The sequence below is a fragment of the Zea mays genome, chromosome 2 (genome assembly GCF_902167145.1).
Source record: "Zea mays cultivar B73 chromosome 2, Zm-B73-REFERENCE-NAM-5.0, whole genome shotgun sequence".
NCBI lineage: Eukaryota > Viridiplantae > Streptophyta > Magnoliopsida > Poales > Poaceae > Zea > Zea mays.
In genome coordinates, this window is record NC_050097.1 from 219,579,627 (window position 1) to 219,596,310 (window position 16,684).

A 16,684-nucleotide genomic window follows, 5' to 3' on the forward strand; every position below is an offset into this window, starting at 1 on the left:
ATGGATATACTTCGCGATGAGTTAGATAGATACGTCTATTTCTGTGTACTGGAACTAGGCATAAAATGTTTTTATTTTTAAAGTTGAATATTCATTATATATGTTATAACAATCAATTAAACTATAATATATTTGACACACATCTCTTATATGGTGCATTACATTTTTTATACTTAAATAAAAGTTCGTAAATACAATATCATGGTAAGGGTTACGGAAATATTTTTCAACAAAATCTCATTTTCTTGGAGTTAGAGTTGGAGTTGGGTAAGCCAAACACATCAAAATATTGTCAACTGTGGAGTAGAGATACTCCTGACAAAGTCAGTCGAACAGAGCTAGAAAACATGGAGTGGAGTCGCAAACACCATCTAAAAGATTAGAATTTTGTTCTAGACAACTGAGTAAATAATCTATATCTAGTAAGGGATGTTTAGATACACCAACTAAAATTTTATCGGCGACACCGGATGTTTGAATGCTAGTTAGAAGTATTAAATATACTGTAACTATAAACTAGTGCTGTGATATAGTAAACATTTTCTAATTATAGACTAATTATGTTTAATAAACTTTCTTCTATGATTAATTTTATAATTAAATTATATATAAACGCTGGATGTGATATATACTAAACCTTTGTTTGGGGGAATTAAACACCCTTGGATCATTTTCTCGTAGGCAGAGACTAGAGAGAGCATTACCCATGGGCACTTGGCCCAGGAAGAGAAGAAGCTAAAAAATCCAGAGGAACTGTCTGACAGCTTCTGCCATTTCCTGGGAGGCTGGTACCATTTCTCTCCGGATTCTCAGCTTTAATCACGGTGCGGCGTCAGCTCCTCACAGATAGGACCGGCGGGCGGCTGCCGGCTTTGTGGCGTTAAGCAGTGGCCGGACTGCCGGAGGAGGGCAGAGGTGGTCAGGTGGAGTTCGCCAGTTCGGAGTCGCCGATTGAGTCGGGAGCCAGAGAGGCCGAGAACGGATGCTTCCTGTTGCTTGCTGCGCACCTCGTGGGCTGGAAGTTGGGCGTCAGCTAATTTTCCGCTCCGCACCGACTGCAGCCCCGGGCACCGTATCCGCTCTTTAGCAATCATAACAAACATACCCGAAGGAAGCCAACAGATTTCAGTATTTCACGGTCACCATCACCACTCACCAGTCCCTCCTACCCGCTTCCCATAAAATCTTCTGATCTGTAACGCATTCGTCGACGCCCACCTCCGCTTCGCTCTCTTGCTCTTTTAGTCCCATCTCCCATCCCACCTGGAGGCGAATTTCGTCTGGGGAAAAAGTCGGCGGCCATGGCCGGGCGAGACTCCCTCCCGGAGGGTTCTCTCTTCCTCGGGTTGGACAGCTCCACTCAGTAAGTCTCGTCCCTTTTCTATCTCTCTCAGTTTAAACGGGCACTGGATCTTGTTTTTCCTGTGGTCTCTGTGTAGCTTATTCCTCTAATCAGGCGCTCATTTGTTCTAGTGATGGGCATGGTTCAGTAGATGGTGAGTATAAAAGGTTAAAACTTTTATCTGCTTGTAAGACAGCGGTATCATCTATATCGGTCATCTTCATCTGCATCTTCTCTTCCTCTCCTCTATATCTCATCCAATCTCAAACAACGTCCTCTATATATGGTAATCTATACGTCAAAGGCACCCATTAGAAACATATTTTCCTGTTTTTCATCGTACCCTCAAAAGTCTTATATATATTTTTAAATTTTGCTTAATCCATCATCTAAGGTATAAAAATGAATAGAAGAGATGAGGACGAATGAGTGTCCTCTCTATTTGGGGACACCATCTATAGAGGAGGAAATATAGAGGTTGAATAGAGGATGCTGATTAATTAATGAAAAACAAGTAAGAAACCTAATGTTCTTAAATACGTCTCTTTCAAGATTTTTTTACCTAGTTCAAATGTGGTTTCTTTGTTCTTTATTCTGCATACCAGTAAGTCGATAACCATGATCGTAGCACCATTTGCTTCACATATTCCCTTCCTGGATTTTATTTTTCAGTTTGCTATCATATACTAGATCTGTGAGGCTACTATTAGACTTGGACCTAATACTGCCATTCTCCTGTTACAGATCACTGAAAGCTACGGTGCTCAATAATGAGCTCACCATAGTAGCTTCTGAAATTGTTAATTTTGACTCTGAATTGCCACACTACAAAACTGAAGGTGGGGTGTACAGAGACCCAGCAGATGATAGGCACATTTTTTCACCAACCATTATGTGGGTGGAAGCTTTGGATGTGCTGCTTGAGAAGCTAAAACCAAAGATCAACTTCGGTAAGGTAGTGGCTGTTTCTGGGAGTGGGCAGCAACATGGCAGTGTTTATTGGAAAAAGGGCAGCCATGCTGTGTTATCCTCCTTGGATGCTAGTAAAAGCTTGTTATCGCAACTAAAGGATGCATTTTCTACAATGAACTCACCATTATGGATGGATAGTAGCACAACAAAGCAATGCAGAGAAATAGAGAACGCAGTTGGAGGTGCACTGGAGTTAGCAAAACTCACAGGATCTCGTGCGTATGAAAGATTCACTGGCCCCCAGATAAGGAAGATCTATCAGACAGAGCCTGATGTTTATGAAGATACCGAGAGAATATCTTTGGTGAGCTCGTTCATGGCATCTATCCTTGTTGGAAGCTATGCAAGTATTGATGAAACTGATGGTGCGGGGATGAACTTGATGGATATCAAGCAAAGGATCTGGTCAAAGTCTGCTTTAGAGGTTTGTACTTGCTAGCTCATTTCATAGTACACTAAACATTTGTTGAATGAAGTTTAAAACATAAAACTGTAGCCTTTTTGTCTAAAAATATTTCATGGACTAAAATACCAAGACTATGCCCTTTCTCTAGGCAACTGCTCCTGGACTTGAAGCAAAGCTTGGAAATCTAGCACCAGCATATTCAGCTGCTGGTCGAATTGCTCCTTATTTTGTAGAAAGGTAAGTTTTGTTTGGTTATACGTTGGGGCAGTGCTAAATGTACACTCTCAAGCCAACATGTAGTGTACTAGTTTTGCAACCACATATATTCAGAATCACCTTTACCATGTACTTATCTTCTTCTGGTGACATACCTTTTAATTGCAAGTAGAAATTACTGTTTGCATTATTGCTTAGGTGTTTTTGAGCAACCAATCATAATATATGGTTCAGGCAGTATGTTTCTGTTGACTGGCATACATGCTCTGATTGTAAAACTATTAACGCAGGAATTCAGAGCGAAAACTTTTCACTGTCTCTGAAGTCTTAACATCTCAAATATATGTTCACAATTTATTTTGTTATAATTTTTGGGTTTATATGAAATGAAACCTCTGAGTTCACATCATAAATTTTTTTTACCAATCATTCCTTTTATTATGATCAAATATCAATGGTTTTAAATGAAGTTCCTGAACATTATGAAAAAAAGTGAATGGACAAGCTAGTTTAATAAGAAAAATACACCCTAACGACTAACTTAATAAATACTCTTTGTACTAGATTTTTGTAATTACTTAAATAACATTATGTATTTTCAGGTTTCAGTTTGATAAGAACTGTTTGGTCATTCAGTGGTCTGGAGATAATCCTAATAGCCTTGCAGGTGGGTTTGACTAGTGTTTCTTCAATGATGAGCTGACATTTGTGATCTTTTTGGCAGCAGAAAATGGGTGTGAAAACAGTTTCATGATTTCTTACGTTAGCATTTATGAGACCTCTGCATCTTTTGTAGGTTTAACTCTGAATACCCCTGGTGATCTTGCCATTAGCCTTGGTACTAGTGATACAGTAAGTTGAGAAGACGTGTTCAATGTTGATTTGATTAAATTGGCATGTTTAGCTGATGGTTGTATGCAATTCATCTCCTATTGTATTTTAGGTATTCGGGATAACAACAGAAGCTAAACCAAGCCTTGAAGGACATGTTTTCCCCAATCCTGTTGAGCCTAATGGTTATATGGTCATGCTATGCTACAAAAATGGCTCCTTGACCAGAGAAGGTATGAGCGGTTTACTTTATATTGTCCTATAAGTGTGCATGCTATCATGTCATCATTACATTGCTGAGCTGTTGATACTTACATTTTGGTTCAGATGTACGAAATCGCTGTGCAGACAAATCATGGGACGTTTTTAACAGCTATCTGGAGAAAACGCCCCCTCTAAATGGTTAGATTTTACAGAAGTTGGGAACTGTCATTTTTGCTCAAATGAACTGCTCTCCGAACAAGTTTCCTCTAGTACTACCTTACAGAGATAAACTACTCCTGTTTATGCCTGCTTATTCTATTTTGACATGCTGTAATTTTACTACTTTAATTGGTTACTTTCCTATGTGATTTATTTTTCTTGCTTGTAGGTGGGAAGATAGGATTCTACTACAAAGACCATGAGATCCTCCCTCCACTTCCAGGTATTGATGTATTACCATTGCAGTGTTTTCCTGTCTTTTATTCTAAAAAAAACTCAGAAACTATTATCATTGCAGCATTTCCCCTCCTTTATTCTAATTCTAAAACTCAGAAACTGACTGTTTATTTTCATGCAGTGGGTTTCCATCGGTACACTGTCGAAAACCTCAACGACGTCTCATCAGACGCTCTGTTGGAGCGTGAAGTGGAAGAACTTGACCCACCGTCCGAGGTTTGCGAAGAGGAATATTGTATCAGTTTATATGATATCTTGTCAAGCAGATTGGCATGCTTATGCTAAACATCGCCTGCCTGTAGGTTCGTGCCATCATTGAGGGCCAAATGCTGTCGATGCGAGGCCACGCCGAGAGGTTTGGCATGCCGAACCCTCCCAAACGGATCATAGCAACCGGCGGGGCATCCTCCAACGAAAGCATCCTCAAGTCAGTCGCGCAGATCTTCGGCTGCCCTGTCTTCACAGTCCAGAGACCTGGTAATAGCTCAAATCTCCTACTCCCTGAACGAACTTGGTTGTCCAATCCAACTTGTCCTGACACAAAACTGATGGCACTATAATATCGCTGCTGAACTGACGCTGTCCCTGTCCATGACCAGATTCGGCATCGCTGGGCGCAGCGCTGAGAGCTGCCCACGGGTGGCTGTGCAACGCGCAAGGTAGCTTCGTCCCCATCTCGTGCCTGTACCAGGGCAACCTGGAGAAGACCTCCCTTGGCTCGAAGCTGGCAGTCCCGGCCGGCGACAAGGAGCAGGACCGGGAGCTCCTCCAGAAGTACACCATCCTGATGAGGAAGAGAATGGAGATCGAGAGACGCCTGGTGGAGAAGATTGGGCGATCGTAGGGATAAAAAAATCATGAAGCGCTGCTGAGGCTGGCAGGACCGAATAATTTGTGAATAAGTATGGATTATCTCGATCGTAGGAAACAAATTCATGGCAATTCGTGAATAAAAGTGGATTATCGTCCATAACGCAGAACTTTCTTAAAGGTCAGAGCTTAAGTTTTGATCATGGTTTTACACGCTTGGGTCAGCAGACAAAAAAAAGAAGTGTTGGGGCTCCGTGCACCGTTGCGAGACACGTAAAAAAAAAGACAGCATTTCGCAAATGGTGAAACGAATCTTGTGCTCGGTCAGATATCTGATGGAGCGAGTTTGTCGAAACGTGGAGAATTGTTCTATGCATGCTTCAAATTAGAGAAAACTAAGGCGGTGATAAAACGTAGCTGCAGGATTTACGCAATTTGCATTGCCATGACAATATTTTTCATTAACTTTTGTTGAGAAACAATAATTTTCATCAATCTAAGAGCCCAAGACAGATGCGGCCCAACTAATGTCCTCCCGCAGACCAGCCCAACCTGTCCGACCGAGTCTGTCAAGCCCAGCCGGAGCCGCCACCGCCACCGCCTCGGGCAATCGCCAATCAGACTCGTCCTCCAGAGTCCAGACCGATCTCCCGATTCCCGAACCAAACCGGGACCGGGCGGCATCCTCCGTCTCGTACCGACCCCCGCACCGCCAAACCCTAGTCCACGGCGGCGAGGCGACCTTGCGACCTCCGTTCCTCTGCGCTCCGGCTGGTAAGTAGGCTCGCTCCACCTCTCCTTCCCCTCTCCGACTCGCTATCTTCCACGCCTGCAGCGTGCGTCGATTAGGTTCACCAAGGCGCTGGGGGCGTCTCGGGGATTCGACGCTCCGTTGGATATTCTAGGGTGCTTCGCTGCGCCTAGTCTCCGAGGTGAAACCCAGGTCCCTGCCTCGCTGGCCGCGCGGGTGCCCGCCCGCCTCCTCCCACCTCAGCACCGCGGCGCATCTCCTCCTCCGGAGCCACCGATGCGCCAGCCCCTTCTTCATGGGACCACGGAGTCACCACCGGACGCTTCACCATGCATGTAGCTCACCAGGGCCTCCCTGCGCCTGCCTTCTCACCTCGAGCCCGGGGCTGTGGTCAATTTCTCGCCAGATCTATTACTAGGGAGCGCCGGAATGTTTGTTTTCTATCAGTAGAATTAGTGATGTCCGCCTATTGTTTCGTGCGAAGTGTAGTACTAGTTTACAGCTCTTGGTTCTTGCCTACCAGACTTAGTGCTTGGTATTGTGCTGTTTCTTGCTTGTTATTGATATATACACTTTCTCTATAATGTACTCGGTTGCTAGTGATTGGTTGTCGGTTAATCTTATCTGTTCGTTTTTTCAGGATACGACGATAGAATTTTGTATGGTATAATATATGATAATATGGTAAATTGGCTGAATTGGTTGTTTGAAACTGCAATGCTTATCTCAGACAACTCTCTTAATTGGAGCCATTAGAACAAGAGATAACATGATGATCTGATTATTTGTATGTGTGAGACATAACAATGAGAGACAAAACTAGTGTTTATGTGTGATAGTGAGAGAACTTGATAATCTGATTATAGAACTTCCAATGGTCACGTACTGTCTATGTACTCTTGTAAAAACTGAACTACAGATCCGATATAATTATGCAAGTTACTTTCTACATCTAGTTATCTACTCTTAGTTTGTTATATTTAGTGTACGAAATGTACGAAATACTCTGACCAAATGTTTTCCTTGTATTGTATTTATCCTTGTAGCAAAAGGGGTAAAAGTGTTGAGTCTGAATGTGTATGCATATGTTCTAATTCTGGCTGGTTTGTGGTTGATCCTATATTATTATTATTATTATTATCATCTTCATCGTTTTATACTTTTATTGAAGATATGACTGACCTCATTAGTTCCTTAGTCCTTACTGATCAGAACAAGTTTATTCTTTGCAGAGTTGCTGATTTGGGATAATCCTGTTCTCTCTGAGTGAATCAACATGTCTGGGAATGATGATAAGCCACATGCTGCTGCAGACAGAATAAAGGCAGCCACGTTATCAGTGGCTAAGGGATTAAGCAGGGCTCAAGCTGAACGGGCTGCGACTGCTGCTGCCCGCAATGTGAATGCCTATGGGCAGAAGGAAGAGGGACCAAGCCGCTGGCAGGAGAGGAAGGAAGCCAAGAGACAGATGTATCTGATGAGTACAGAGAAGGCTGCGAAGCTGGGCACTGTGAAGCCAAAAGCTTCAGAAACTTCTTCTGTTGGCGCATATACCCAATGCCAGAAGTGTTTCCAGCATGGTCACTGGACATATGAGTGCAAAAATGAGCGGGTGTACATATCACGGCCCTCAAGAACGCAGCAGCTTAAGAACCCCAAGCTGAAGAAAAGCGTACCGGTTTCTTATCAATTTGAGAATCCTGATATTATAAAGGAGAAGGAAGAGGAGCAGAAGATGATGAAAGAAAAGCAGAAGAAGGAGAAAGCCGAAAGAAAAAAGGGAAAGAGTAAGAGGAAGCATCGATCGCCGAGTGATTCAGATAGCAGCAATAGTGCTGCTTCGGTGTTCGACTCTGACTCTGAATCATCGGGCTCTGAGTACTCTTCCGGAACCAGTTCAAGCTATAGTTCCTCAGACTCTGAAGACAAGAAGCGGCAACACAGAAGGAAGCAGAAGAAGAGAAGGCACAGGAGGGACAGCACATCATCAGCATCTTCTGAATCTGAGTCTGCGTCAGACAGTGATTCGGATGACAAGAGCAGCCGGAGGAAGAGTAGAAGAAGGGGTGGTAGGCGCTGAATCTAATGAGCTGCACAAAGCAGTGTGGATGTTGAATATCATCATTATCATTATATACTTGTGTTCAATTCATGAATAACTTTTCGTCATCATCAGACCATGTGCTGGGCTTTGCCAATCGAAGAAACAAATGTAGCATTTGCTTTCCTGAATGCTAGTACCGATGTTTTTCCCTGTACGAAGAAGCACTTGGGAGCTTTTAGGTGTTCCTATTCTATGATCTTTGTGTAACGATATTCATCTATGGATTTCTAAGTTTGGTGTGTTCGTGTTCCTGTTCGCCTTAGGGCATTCTGATCTGACCCAGAATGCTTACCTAATTTGTATAGGGTTTGATAAGCTGGAACAACACCCTTAGGGCTAGTTTGGGAGTCTAAATACCGGAGGGGATTAGAGGGGCTAAAATCCTATTGTTATTCAAAATTGAATAAGGAGGGGATTTTAGCCCCTCCAATTCCCTCCGGTTTTATGGTTTTTAAAACTAGCCCTTAATATTGCTGTAATCATTTAATTACCCCTGGATCTTCCTCGCCTCGTTCTTTAATACTCCCTCCGTTTCTTTTTAGTTGTCGCTGGATAGTTTAATTTTGTACTATCCAGCGACAACTAAAACGAAACGGAGGGTGTACCCTGCGAAGTCCTTTGCTCTGTGTAGAAAGTTTTCTGTTAACATTGGCCCATCCTTCCTCGTGGGATCTCTCTCTCATACCTCCAGTCCTTACTGTTCACCGTTTGTTCAGAGGAAATCACATTACTGGCCAGTATTCCTTGTTCAGAGGAAAATCACATCACTGCCCCAGTTATTCTCTCATTCCCAGGATGCCAGACGATCAGTGTTAGGTAGTGTTTGGTTCGATGTCAACGAGGGATGAGACGGGATCAACCCTGGACTGACCCTGTCCCTTATTTTTTGAGGGATGAACTCATCCACCATTTTTAAAGAATATTTTTTGACTCTGACTCTGGACTTTCAAATCAAACGCAGGTCAAGTTATAATGTTCCCATCTCATCCCTCTTCATCCTTCCTCGTCCCTCCATCCAAACACTTCAACGGTCGGCCTGCAGCTAGCTAGCTATCTTGCAGTTATTATTATTATTATTATTATTATTGTTATAGTAATCACTGCCTGAAAGACTATTTTTAATGAGCATTTAACAAAAGAAGCTATTTGCCGAGTGTCAAATAAAAAACACCCGGTAAAAAAAACACTCTGCAAAGAATCATTTTACCGGGTGTTTTATTTTTAACACTTGGCAAAAAGTTTCTTTGCTGAGTGTTTTTTACCTAGGGTTTAATAGCTTCATTTTTAAAGAGTTTCTTTGCTGAATGTTTTGAATAACTAAAGGCTAGTTTGATAACTTTATGTTTTCAAGTGATTTATATTTTTCGAAGAGAAAATGAACTAATTTTTCTAGGAAAATGAAAATTTCTTAAAAAATGAGATAGCTAGCTACTTGATCTCCTCCAAGCAACACGTATGCCATAGCCAGTAATTATTATTATTGTTATTATAATATATATAAGTAGTAGGGAGGAGCGACATGAGCGATGAGGGTAATGCCAAAAGGACCTAGCTATAGCTAGCAAGTAGCAAGGCAAAGCTTCTCTCTCAGCTGCTGGCGACCATCTTCACCTTCTTCTGATCTTCTCTCCAGCAGGCAGCTGGACTGGAGCACCCACATTCACCTGCCTGCACTGCTCCTGGGCACAGATATCCATGCATATATGCATATATAATGATGAGAGAGGGAGAGTGCTCTGGCCGTACGCCGTCCTCTGGCTAGTGGCTAGGGCAGGGAAGGGGGAGAGAGTGTGGGGAAGAAGAGAGCCACAGCCAGCCAGCGGTCTATGCAGCAGGAGGCAGTGGCCTGACCCACACAGGAGAGAGAATATTTGAACGGAGTACCCACCGATGCATGATGCACCTCTCGAGCTACAGTGATGAATGCTCCGAGGGAGCTTGCATGGGGTTCACTGAACTTGCAGTACTGTGTACAACGCTAGTCACAAGCACTCCCTGCTAAATATCCTATAGCTTATTGATTATACATTACATATATCACTGTGTCGCTAACACGAATTTCTACATCACTAGAAATAAGACAAGATGCTCCACATTCTCTCTTTTTCTAGGAATGACAGAGCTAGTATAACTGATGCTGTTAACACAAGTACAAATAGCAACAGAAGCAGCAAGTAATGTATCTCATCCAGTATTCCAGTTGATAGCTCCTCCAACAGCAGTTACATGCTATACATACACGACAGTCTCCCACCACCTAGTAAACTTTTTTTAAAACAAATGAAGTAAAACAATCCAATTGAACACTGTAGCTGAACAAAAGAGCAGTCACATCTGATGTTCAAGCTTAGACTTCAGACAACATTCGCTTTCTCTGTTCCTCTCCTGTCATGCCATATATAGTTCATGCATCCATCTCAAGCTATTATGTCATCTCATAAATGGCATGTAATTGGTCATCTTTGTGAAACCTTTAAGATCAGTGATACAGTTAGACCCAACTTGCTTGGGACTAAAAAGTTTAGTTGTTGATGTCGTTGATATAGTTGGACCTAAGCATCTATGAATACAAAACAGCTGCCGTCAGTCATCTGTATAAACTGGTTCCCGCCAGTCTTTGGTATTCTTTTTTGGATCGTCGCAGAGAGCAAGATCTTCATCGAACTCTTTCATTGTCTTCACAAACGTCCTCGCACCTTGCATTATCAACCTTTCCACCATGAACAGCTGATAGTTGTTCTTGACTATCGGATTCAATATGCTGCTGAAGTTAGATGAATATGCCAGCCTGTACCTGCATGCACAACGTGCCACCATAAGAGACAAACAATGTCATAGCTTGTCTCAAGAGAGCACATGCAAATATAATGCTGCATTGCTGACTGCTGTGCAAATATTACTTTTATATTAGCAGTCCATGGTGATAGTTACTTGGGAAAGATGAAACCATCCATCACTCAGGGGATATTTTAAACATTTGAAATATATTACTTAGGTAATCATTCAGGAATACAGTTCCTGAAAATAATAGAAATCATTAAGCATTGGTCAAGCAGTAATACATACTAGAACCAAAGCATAGTTTGGTACAACATCTAGTTGAGAGACAGCTCTCCCAGGCTCAAACCAGGACGCTCACAAGTTGCCCAAACTCCAGAGGGTCTGGTATTTCCATCTATTAAGACAGCTACGGGGCGTATATACACCAATGGAGCGACGTCCTCAAATTTTTATTGATGTATGGGATACAGGTGCAAGAAGAGTAGGTGTGGGGTGCCAATATTATTTGTCTGTCAGAGATGAAAAGAAGCCAACATGTGCAAAAAGAGTAGGTACACGGTATCAGTCTTACTTGTCTGATAGAGATGAAAAGAAGCCTGGGGTCCTTTCATTTGAGGAAATGAAAAGAGTGCGACCTGGTCGAATCCACTTTGCGATTCTTTTCTTGATAAACTCAGGGCGAGTATCTCTGTCAAGATGAGGATGAAGACTTCGCTCAACTCCAAATCTATCTTTCCTATTCTTCAGTAGGTCACCTCGTCTCACATGAATAGCATCATAGTCACCAAGTATCTCTTTCATCTGAAGAGAGCACACGGATTTATAAGCAGAGAATAGCACGCTGTATTTAATAAGTCAATATTACCAAAAGAATATTGAATACACAGGAGATATTAAGTTCTCCCTGAACATCCATGCACAGATGTGCATGCTGCACCCTTTTCTATGAATAAATGTGGCATACATGACATGTCATGGAAGCATGAGAGATGAGAACATACTGAATGAAGTAATCATTCACAGCTTGCTAGCAAGTTTAAAAGGGCAGACTAGCAGGGGACAGCAGCTGCGCATGACACATAACATGCAACACTCAAATAATATAAATACTACAACAGTGTACTGTGTACAGAATAGTATAGAGACGTTCATAACAGGACGTAGAAACATGAGTGCTTCTAAGTGGGAATCTGACAAAATGCTACTCTAGTAATTGGGTACATTGAATTACTGATGGTACTACTTTCTCCATGAGGCGCAAGAAGAGATAATATTTCCACACAATAGCTAATGATAGGTTAACAGAATAAATTTCAAGAATAGAGTTTTGAGGTAAGCAAGACAATGCTGGGAAATTGTTGCTTTCCTGTGGTTTGGCGGTCACTTCCATTTCAATATTTGTAAAACAAATCAGTAAGTCAATCTCTTAATAATATACCTTGTTTGCTGCATCCCTCAGTTTCCTTGTTGCCATTGTTGGCAGAAAAGTGTATGGCAACATCACAGAACTCCGCTTGGTCCGGTCCTTGCACTCCATAAACCTGAACTGTAATGATGATTAAAGTCTATACCTGAATTTTATGCATTACATAATAGAAGTGATTGAGCGTTACTATAAAATTAAGCTATTTCTTTGGGTGCAGGTAGACTTGCAGGGAACAAGCATCCTTATTCCTTACCAAGCAAGAGGACTTGCTGTGCGGTTTATGAGGAGAGCACCAGAGTAATTTGAATTTTGTTTGAGTTCAGCTCTGCTAACCCCTTGCACATGCACCACCAAGCCATCCTCACCGAGTTTTGTACTTCTTGATATTATCTCGTACCATGACCGTGGATTATCCAAAATAACAGGTACGGTTCTTGATATGAGGTCAATATCGTATAAGGATTCCATTGCACAAGAACCTGTTTCCCACCTGCAAAGACATGGAGTTTAAGTATTGACTTGACAAAAGAAAAACAATGTGCATATGCAGGTCTGGTGCTTAAGAAGCAAAACCTTTGTTGTGAAGTTGCATTGCTTGATTGAAGGACCCCCTTTGTATTGTGCACTGAACTGAGACACATCTTTGCAGGCATGACAAGCACCCTGCAGAACGGGGCCATTGCACATTAGCATAATTCCACATTGCAAACGAATTGGTGAAATTGAAATAACAGAGCCCCTGTTTTCATCCAATCTGCTTTGGTGCTTCCTATCTTGCAATAACTGACTATCAGATCGATGCAATCTGGAATTCAGCCGACACGGCCATCTGTAGCCACCGGGCACACGTTTCTGGACGCCAAGGGAAGGGCCACCTAGCGACCTCTACCAATGCGGGAGAAGAGAAGAAGAGGGGCGAAGCGACGGCACGAAATTACCTGTCGAGGAAGAGGGCCTCCTCGAGGGCGCAGCGGAGGCTGGACTCCTGGTGCCCGAGGCCCGCGCAGGAGCCGCAGTGCTTGCCGGGGCAGTCTACGCGGCTTCCCCAGTAGAGGTACCTCCGGTTGCCGTCCCTCTTGTCGACGTCCCGGGGCCGGAACCCCAGGTAGGGCAGCGTGTCCGTGAAGGTCAGCGTGTCCGTGAAGGACAGGACGAACAGGACGGAGAGAGCCGTCGCGACAGCGATGGCGGCTAGGAGGGCCCCCTTCAGGGGTAGCGGCAGCGGCTGCCTGCGACCGCCGGTGGTCCGGGGATGGATCGCCATGGCAGGTAAGGGAATGTGCTCTTTGGCTATTTTCGCGAGTGGATACGAGGAAGAGGGCGAGGGTGAGAACAATTGCTATGGGCTGTATTGGGCTCTAGCCCCTGGGTCAGCCTAATAGCACAGTTGGGCAATTTGGACCCAATGCGCTTTTCGGCAGCCCGTGAGCAGCAGGTTATTTCAGCTACAAGTACAAGCTGTCAAGTATGTGCAAACACACTGGGCCTGGGCCAAAAGTTTTTTTTCCCGGTCACGATCAATAGTGCTTTGTTCATTTATTTTATTTAGAACCAAACATGTTGACCATATATTTCTTTTTGTAATATGGTGTGCCTTTATATTTTTTTTCTTTTTTTAGGATACAGAGTTCTTAGATACAGTATATATTGTGATGTTAAAAGTTATTTAGTCTTTACTTTCAGTTCCAGGTTGAGAAAGCTCGCAGTGGGAGATGTACATCGATCCCCGCTGACAGATAAGCCCAAAACATGCAGTCGGCACCGACATTCCCGATTTTTTTGCATTTTGGTCCTTTCTTGGAAAAAATCACGTTTAGACCCTAGAAAATTTTAATATCATTTTTGGACTCTTTGCTCGGCGCTGTAGCCTATGGCGCCGAGGTACGTGCTGCGCTGTCACAAACGGACGTCGTGACGTCGACGTGGCACCGAGCTTGGCGCCATAGATCTTGGCGCCGAGCACAATTGTGTACACAAAACCTGTCTAGCTTAGTCAGTAGAGCACAAGGCTCTTAACCTTGTGGTTGTGGGTTCGATCAACATGGTGAGTGTTTTTTATAATACTTTTTGTCTTTGTCACTGATTTGTTTTTTTGTCCAGATTTTTCGTTTATGTCGCTAATTTTGTCCGTCCAGATTTTTTTGTTTGTGACTGATTTGTTTATTCGTCCAAATATTTTTTGTTTATCCAGCGAGCACAACGGCTGTGTGCCACAGTGGCCGCGAGCCATCAACTTCCCCCTTGTTTGCTCAGCTAACCTACACCTAGGAAAATCAAACTGAACCGCAAATGGACTATAATGTTTAAAACTTCTTTTGGAAATGCAATTTAAAGATTAACATAGGAATAATAATTATGTTTCTCTTTGTCAATCAAAAAGTGATCTACAAAATAATAGCATGGTTAGATCTATGCATCGTTCCTGTCGTCGTCTCGGACCCGGGGGGTCCCTTGGACCGACCAGTGAAATCGTTGCGTGCCCCTGCCCAGATGGGTTGGCGCGGGATGGAACACAAGAGGTGGGACAAGCCTTATATTATCCTGCACCAGGGGTGCCGCTCGTAGTAGGGGTTACAAGCGCGTCGCGTGGGGGAGAGAGAGACACAGAGTTCGTCCGCCGCTTCCCCCGCGCGAACCCCCCTCAGGGTGCCCCTGGACCTCCCTTTTATAGAGGCAAGGAGAGGGTCCAGACGTACAAAGGGGGGCGTAGCTATGTGCTAATGTGTCCGGCAGTGGAGTGCCTAAGCCCTGTGTACATGCCAACGTGGCCGTTGGGGGAGAGCTTGGGCCCTGTACATGTGATGGCGTGGCCGTCGGAGGAGCGCCTGAGTCCTGTAGGAGCACAGTTGGCAGCGCGGCGAGGATCCTACTGACGTCTCCTTGCTGTCGTAAGGGGCTGAGAGCCACCGGCGTCATGGTGCACGTGGGGCACCATCATTACCCGTCGTCGGGGTAAGCCAGATGGGACGCCGGTCTTGTTCCTTGTAGCCTGAGTAGGCTAGGAATAGGGAAATGATGTATCCCCTGTTAGTGCGGTCGGTCCGAGCCCAGGGTCGGTCGAGGCGGAGACTTCTCTTGAGGCCGAGGCCGGGGTCGGGCGAGGACGCGATTCCTCCCGAGACCGGGGTCAAGGCCGAGTCCGGGGGTCGGGCGAGGCGGAGACCTCCTCCCGAGGCCGAAGCCTTAGGTCGGGCGAGGCGAAAACCTCCTCCCGAGGCCGGAGCATGAGGTCGGGCGAGACGGAGCTTCCTGTTGCTCCCGAGGCTGAACTCGGTGGTTGATCATGACTTATTGTCAGTCGTCGCCGGGGTGGCTGACATGGCAGTCGGAGCGGAGCGAGCGACACTGTTTTCCTGTCATATCAGACAGTAAAGAAGAGGGGCAAAGTGACTGCAGTCACTTCGGCCTGCCCATCTGAGGCGCATGTGTCAGGATACGGCGTCAGGCATCCCCTGCATTTAATACGCCTACGAAGCAGTCGGTTGGTGAGGCGGTCTGGCCAAGGTTGCTTCACAACGAAGCCTGCCCGAGCCGGGCCTCGGGAGAGCCGAGGGGGCGCCCGCTGCCTGAGGAGGCCCTCGGGCGAGGCGTGAACTCGTCTGGGACTACTATTCCAACCCGAGGTTGGGCTCGGGTGAGATCGCGTCACTCGGGTAGACGAAGTCTTGGCTTGAACCGCACCCGTCAGTTGGTCTGAGGGTGTTTACCAGCCATGATTAGGAGCGTTGGGGGTACCCCTAATTATGGTACCCGACAGTTCCCTTGATGGGAACTCAGCATTGAATGGAAAGGTTAATTAAATTCACGGATTAACTATACTGTTTAATTTAGTAGTATGTAAATTAAATATAAAAGTGAGGGACTGTACAGTCCCCCTGCACACAAACACAAGCTCACAAAGTATTTTGACCACTTGAAAAACTTAAATTTGTTTGAAAAAGGTCATATGGAGGGAATGGAATTAGGTATCACCTAGTGGAGTAATTTATGCAGTAAATTCTAAAATATATCATCCATGAGACAAGTATATAATGGAGTATACTTTTATTTAGTGTAGAGAAAAAAAGATGAATATGTGTGCTTCATTTTACTGGGAATATGTTATTATGTATTTAGAATTTATGTTCAAAAGAACTCAATGAAAATATAATATTTTTATTTGGTCATGATTGAAATAAGAGTGTTCCCATTTGATTTTTATTGTGGTTAGCTGAGCAAACAAGGGGGAAGTTGACGGCTTGCGGCCACGGATAAAAAAAATCTGGACGAATAAACAAATCAGTCACAAAAAACAAAAAAAATCTGGATGAGAAATAAATCTGGACGGATAAATCAGAGACATAAACAAAAAATCTGGATAACAAAAAAAACAAATAAGTGACAAA

At 44.0% G+C, this 16,684-nt stretch overlaps 3 protein-coding genes across 5 annotated transcripts; 2 read left to right on the forward strand and 1 right to left on the reverse strand.

Annotated features, from left to right (window-relative positions):
- Positions 1–876: 876 nt before the first annotated feature.
- On the forward strand, positions 877–5,435 carry LOC100282641 (xylulose kinase). The gene is made up of 11 exons (NM_001369014.1): positions 877–1,363; positions 2,087–2,738; positions 2,869–2,957; positions 3,539–3,603; positions 3,733–3,788; positions 3,880–4,000; positions 4,095–4,169; positions 4,360–4,413; positions 4,549–4,643; positions 4,730–4,904; positions 5,027–5,435. The coding sequence occupies exons 1-11, from the start codon at positions 1,302–1,304 to the stop codon at positions 5,269–5,271; spliced, it is 1,689 nt and encodes a 562-aa protein (NP_001355943.1). The 5' UTR covers positions 877–1,301; the 3' UTR covers positions 5,272–5,435.
- Positions 5,436–5,848: 413 nt separating this feature from the next.
- On the forward strand, positions 5,849–8,343 carry LOC100217191 (uncharacterized). The gene is made up of 2 exons (NM_001143551.1): positions 5,849–6,011; positions 7,221–8,343. Exon 2 carries the CDS (start codon positions 7,265–7,267, stop codon positions 8,066–8,068), a length of 804 nt encoding a protein of 267 aa, NP_001137023.1. The 5' UTR covers positions 5,849–6,011; positions 7,221–7,264; the 3' UTR covers positions 8,069–8,343.
- Positions 8,344–10,504: 2,161 nt separating this feature from the next.
- On the reverse strand, positions 10,505–13,649 carry LOC100193408 (calcium ion binding). Of its 3 annotated transcripts, XR_002266910.2 has the most exons (7): positions 13,238–13,649; positions 12,873–12,962; positions 12,553–12,789; positions 12,312–12,414; positions 11,445–11,674; positions 10,993–11,110; positions 10,526–10,886 (listed from the first exon to the last, which is right to left on the reverse strand). XR_002266910.2 is itself a non-coding variant. In NM_001138531.1 (6 exons), exons 4-6 carry the CDS (start codon positions 12,408–12,410, stop codon positions 10,676–10,678), a joined length of 540 nt encoding a protein of 179 aa, NP_001132003.1. In that variant the 5' UTR covers positions 12,411–12,419; positions 12,553–12,789; positions 12,873–12,962; positions 13,238–13,561; the 3' UTR covers positions 10,505–10,675. The 3 variants fall into 3 exon arrangements, 2 of the variants coding, with proteins under 2 accessions (NP_001132003.1, NP_001345655.1); NM_001138531.1 differs by lacking the exon at positions 10,993–11,110 and having other exon boundaries at positions 10,505–10,886; positions 12,312–12,419; positions 13,238–13,561; NM_001358726.1 differs by lacking the exon at positions 10,993–11,110 and having other exon boundaries at positions 10,523–10,886; positions 13,238–13,566.
- Positions 13,650–16,684: the final 3,035 nt, after the last annotated feature.

What these genes read in the sequence shown, in the direction of transcription:
- LOC100282641 (NM_001369014.1), top strand. Translation starts at nt 1,302, where the DNA reads ATGGCCGGGCGAGACTCCCTCCCGGAGGGTTCTCTCTTCCTCGGGTTG. An exon ending in TAATCCTAATAGCCTTGCAG is followed by an intron (nt 3,604 to 3,732) that starts GTGGGTTTGACT and finishes CATCTTTTGTAG; the next exon opens with GTTTAACTCTGAATACCCCT. An exon ending in TGGCTCCTTGACCAGAGAAG is followed by an intron (nt 4,001 to 4,094) that starts GTATGAGCGGTT and finishes ATTTTGGTTCAG; the next exon opens with ATGTACGAAATCGCTGTGCA.
- LOC100217191 (NM_001143551.1), top strand. Translation starts at nt 7,265, where the DNA reads ATGTCTGGGAATGATGATAAGCCACATGCTGCTGCAGACAGAATAAAG.
- LOC100193408 (NM_001358726.1), bottom strand. Translation starts at nt 13,563, where the DNA reads ATGGCGATCCATCCCCGGACCACCGGCGGTCGCAGGCAGCCGCTGCCG. An exon ending in ACAGCAAGTCCTCTTGCTTG is followed by an intron (nt 12,415 to 12,552) that starts GTAAGGAATAAG and finishes ATTACAGTTCAG; the next exon opens with GTTTATGGAGTGCAAGGACC. An exon ending in TTTTCATCTCTATCAGACAA is followed by an intron (nt 10,887 to 11,444) that starts GTAAGACTGATA and finishes TTGTGCATGCAG; the next exon opens with GTACAGGCTGGCATATTCAT.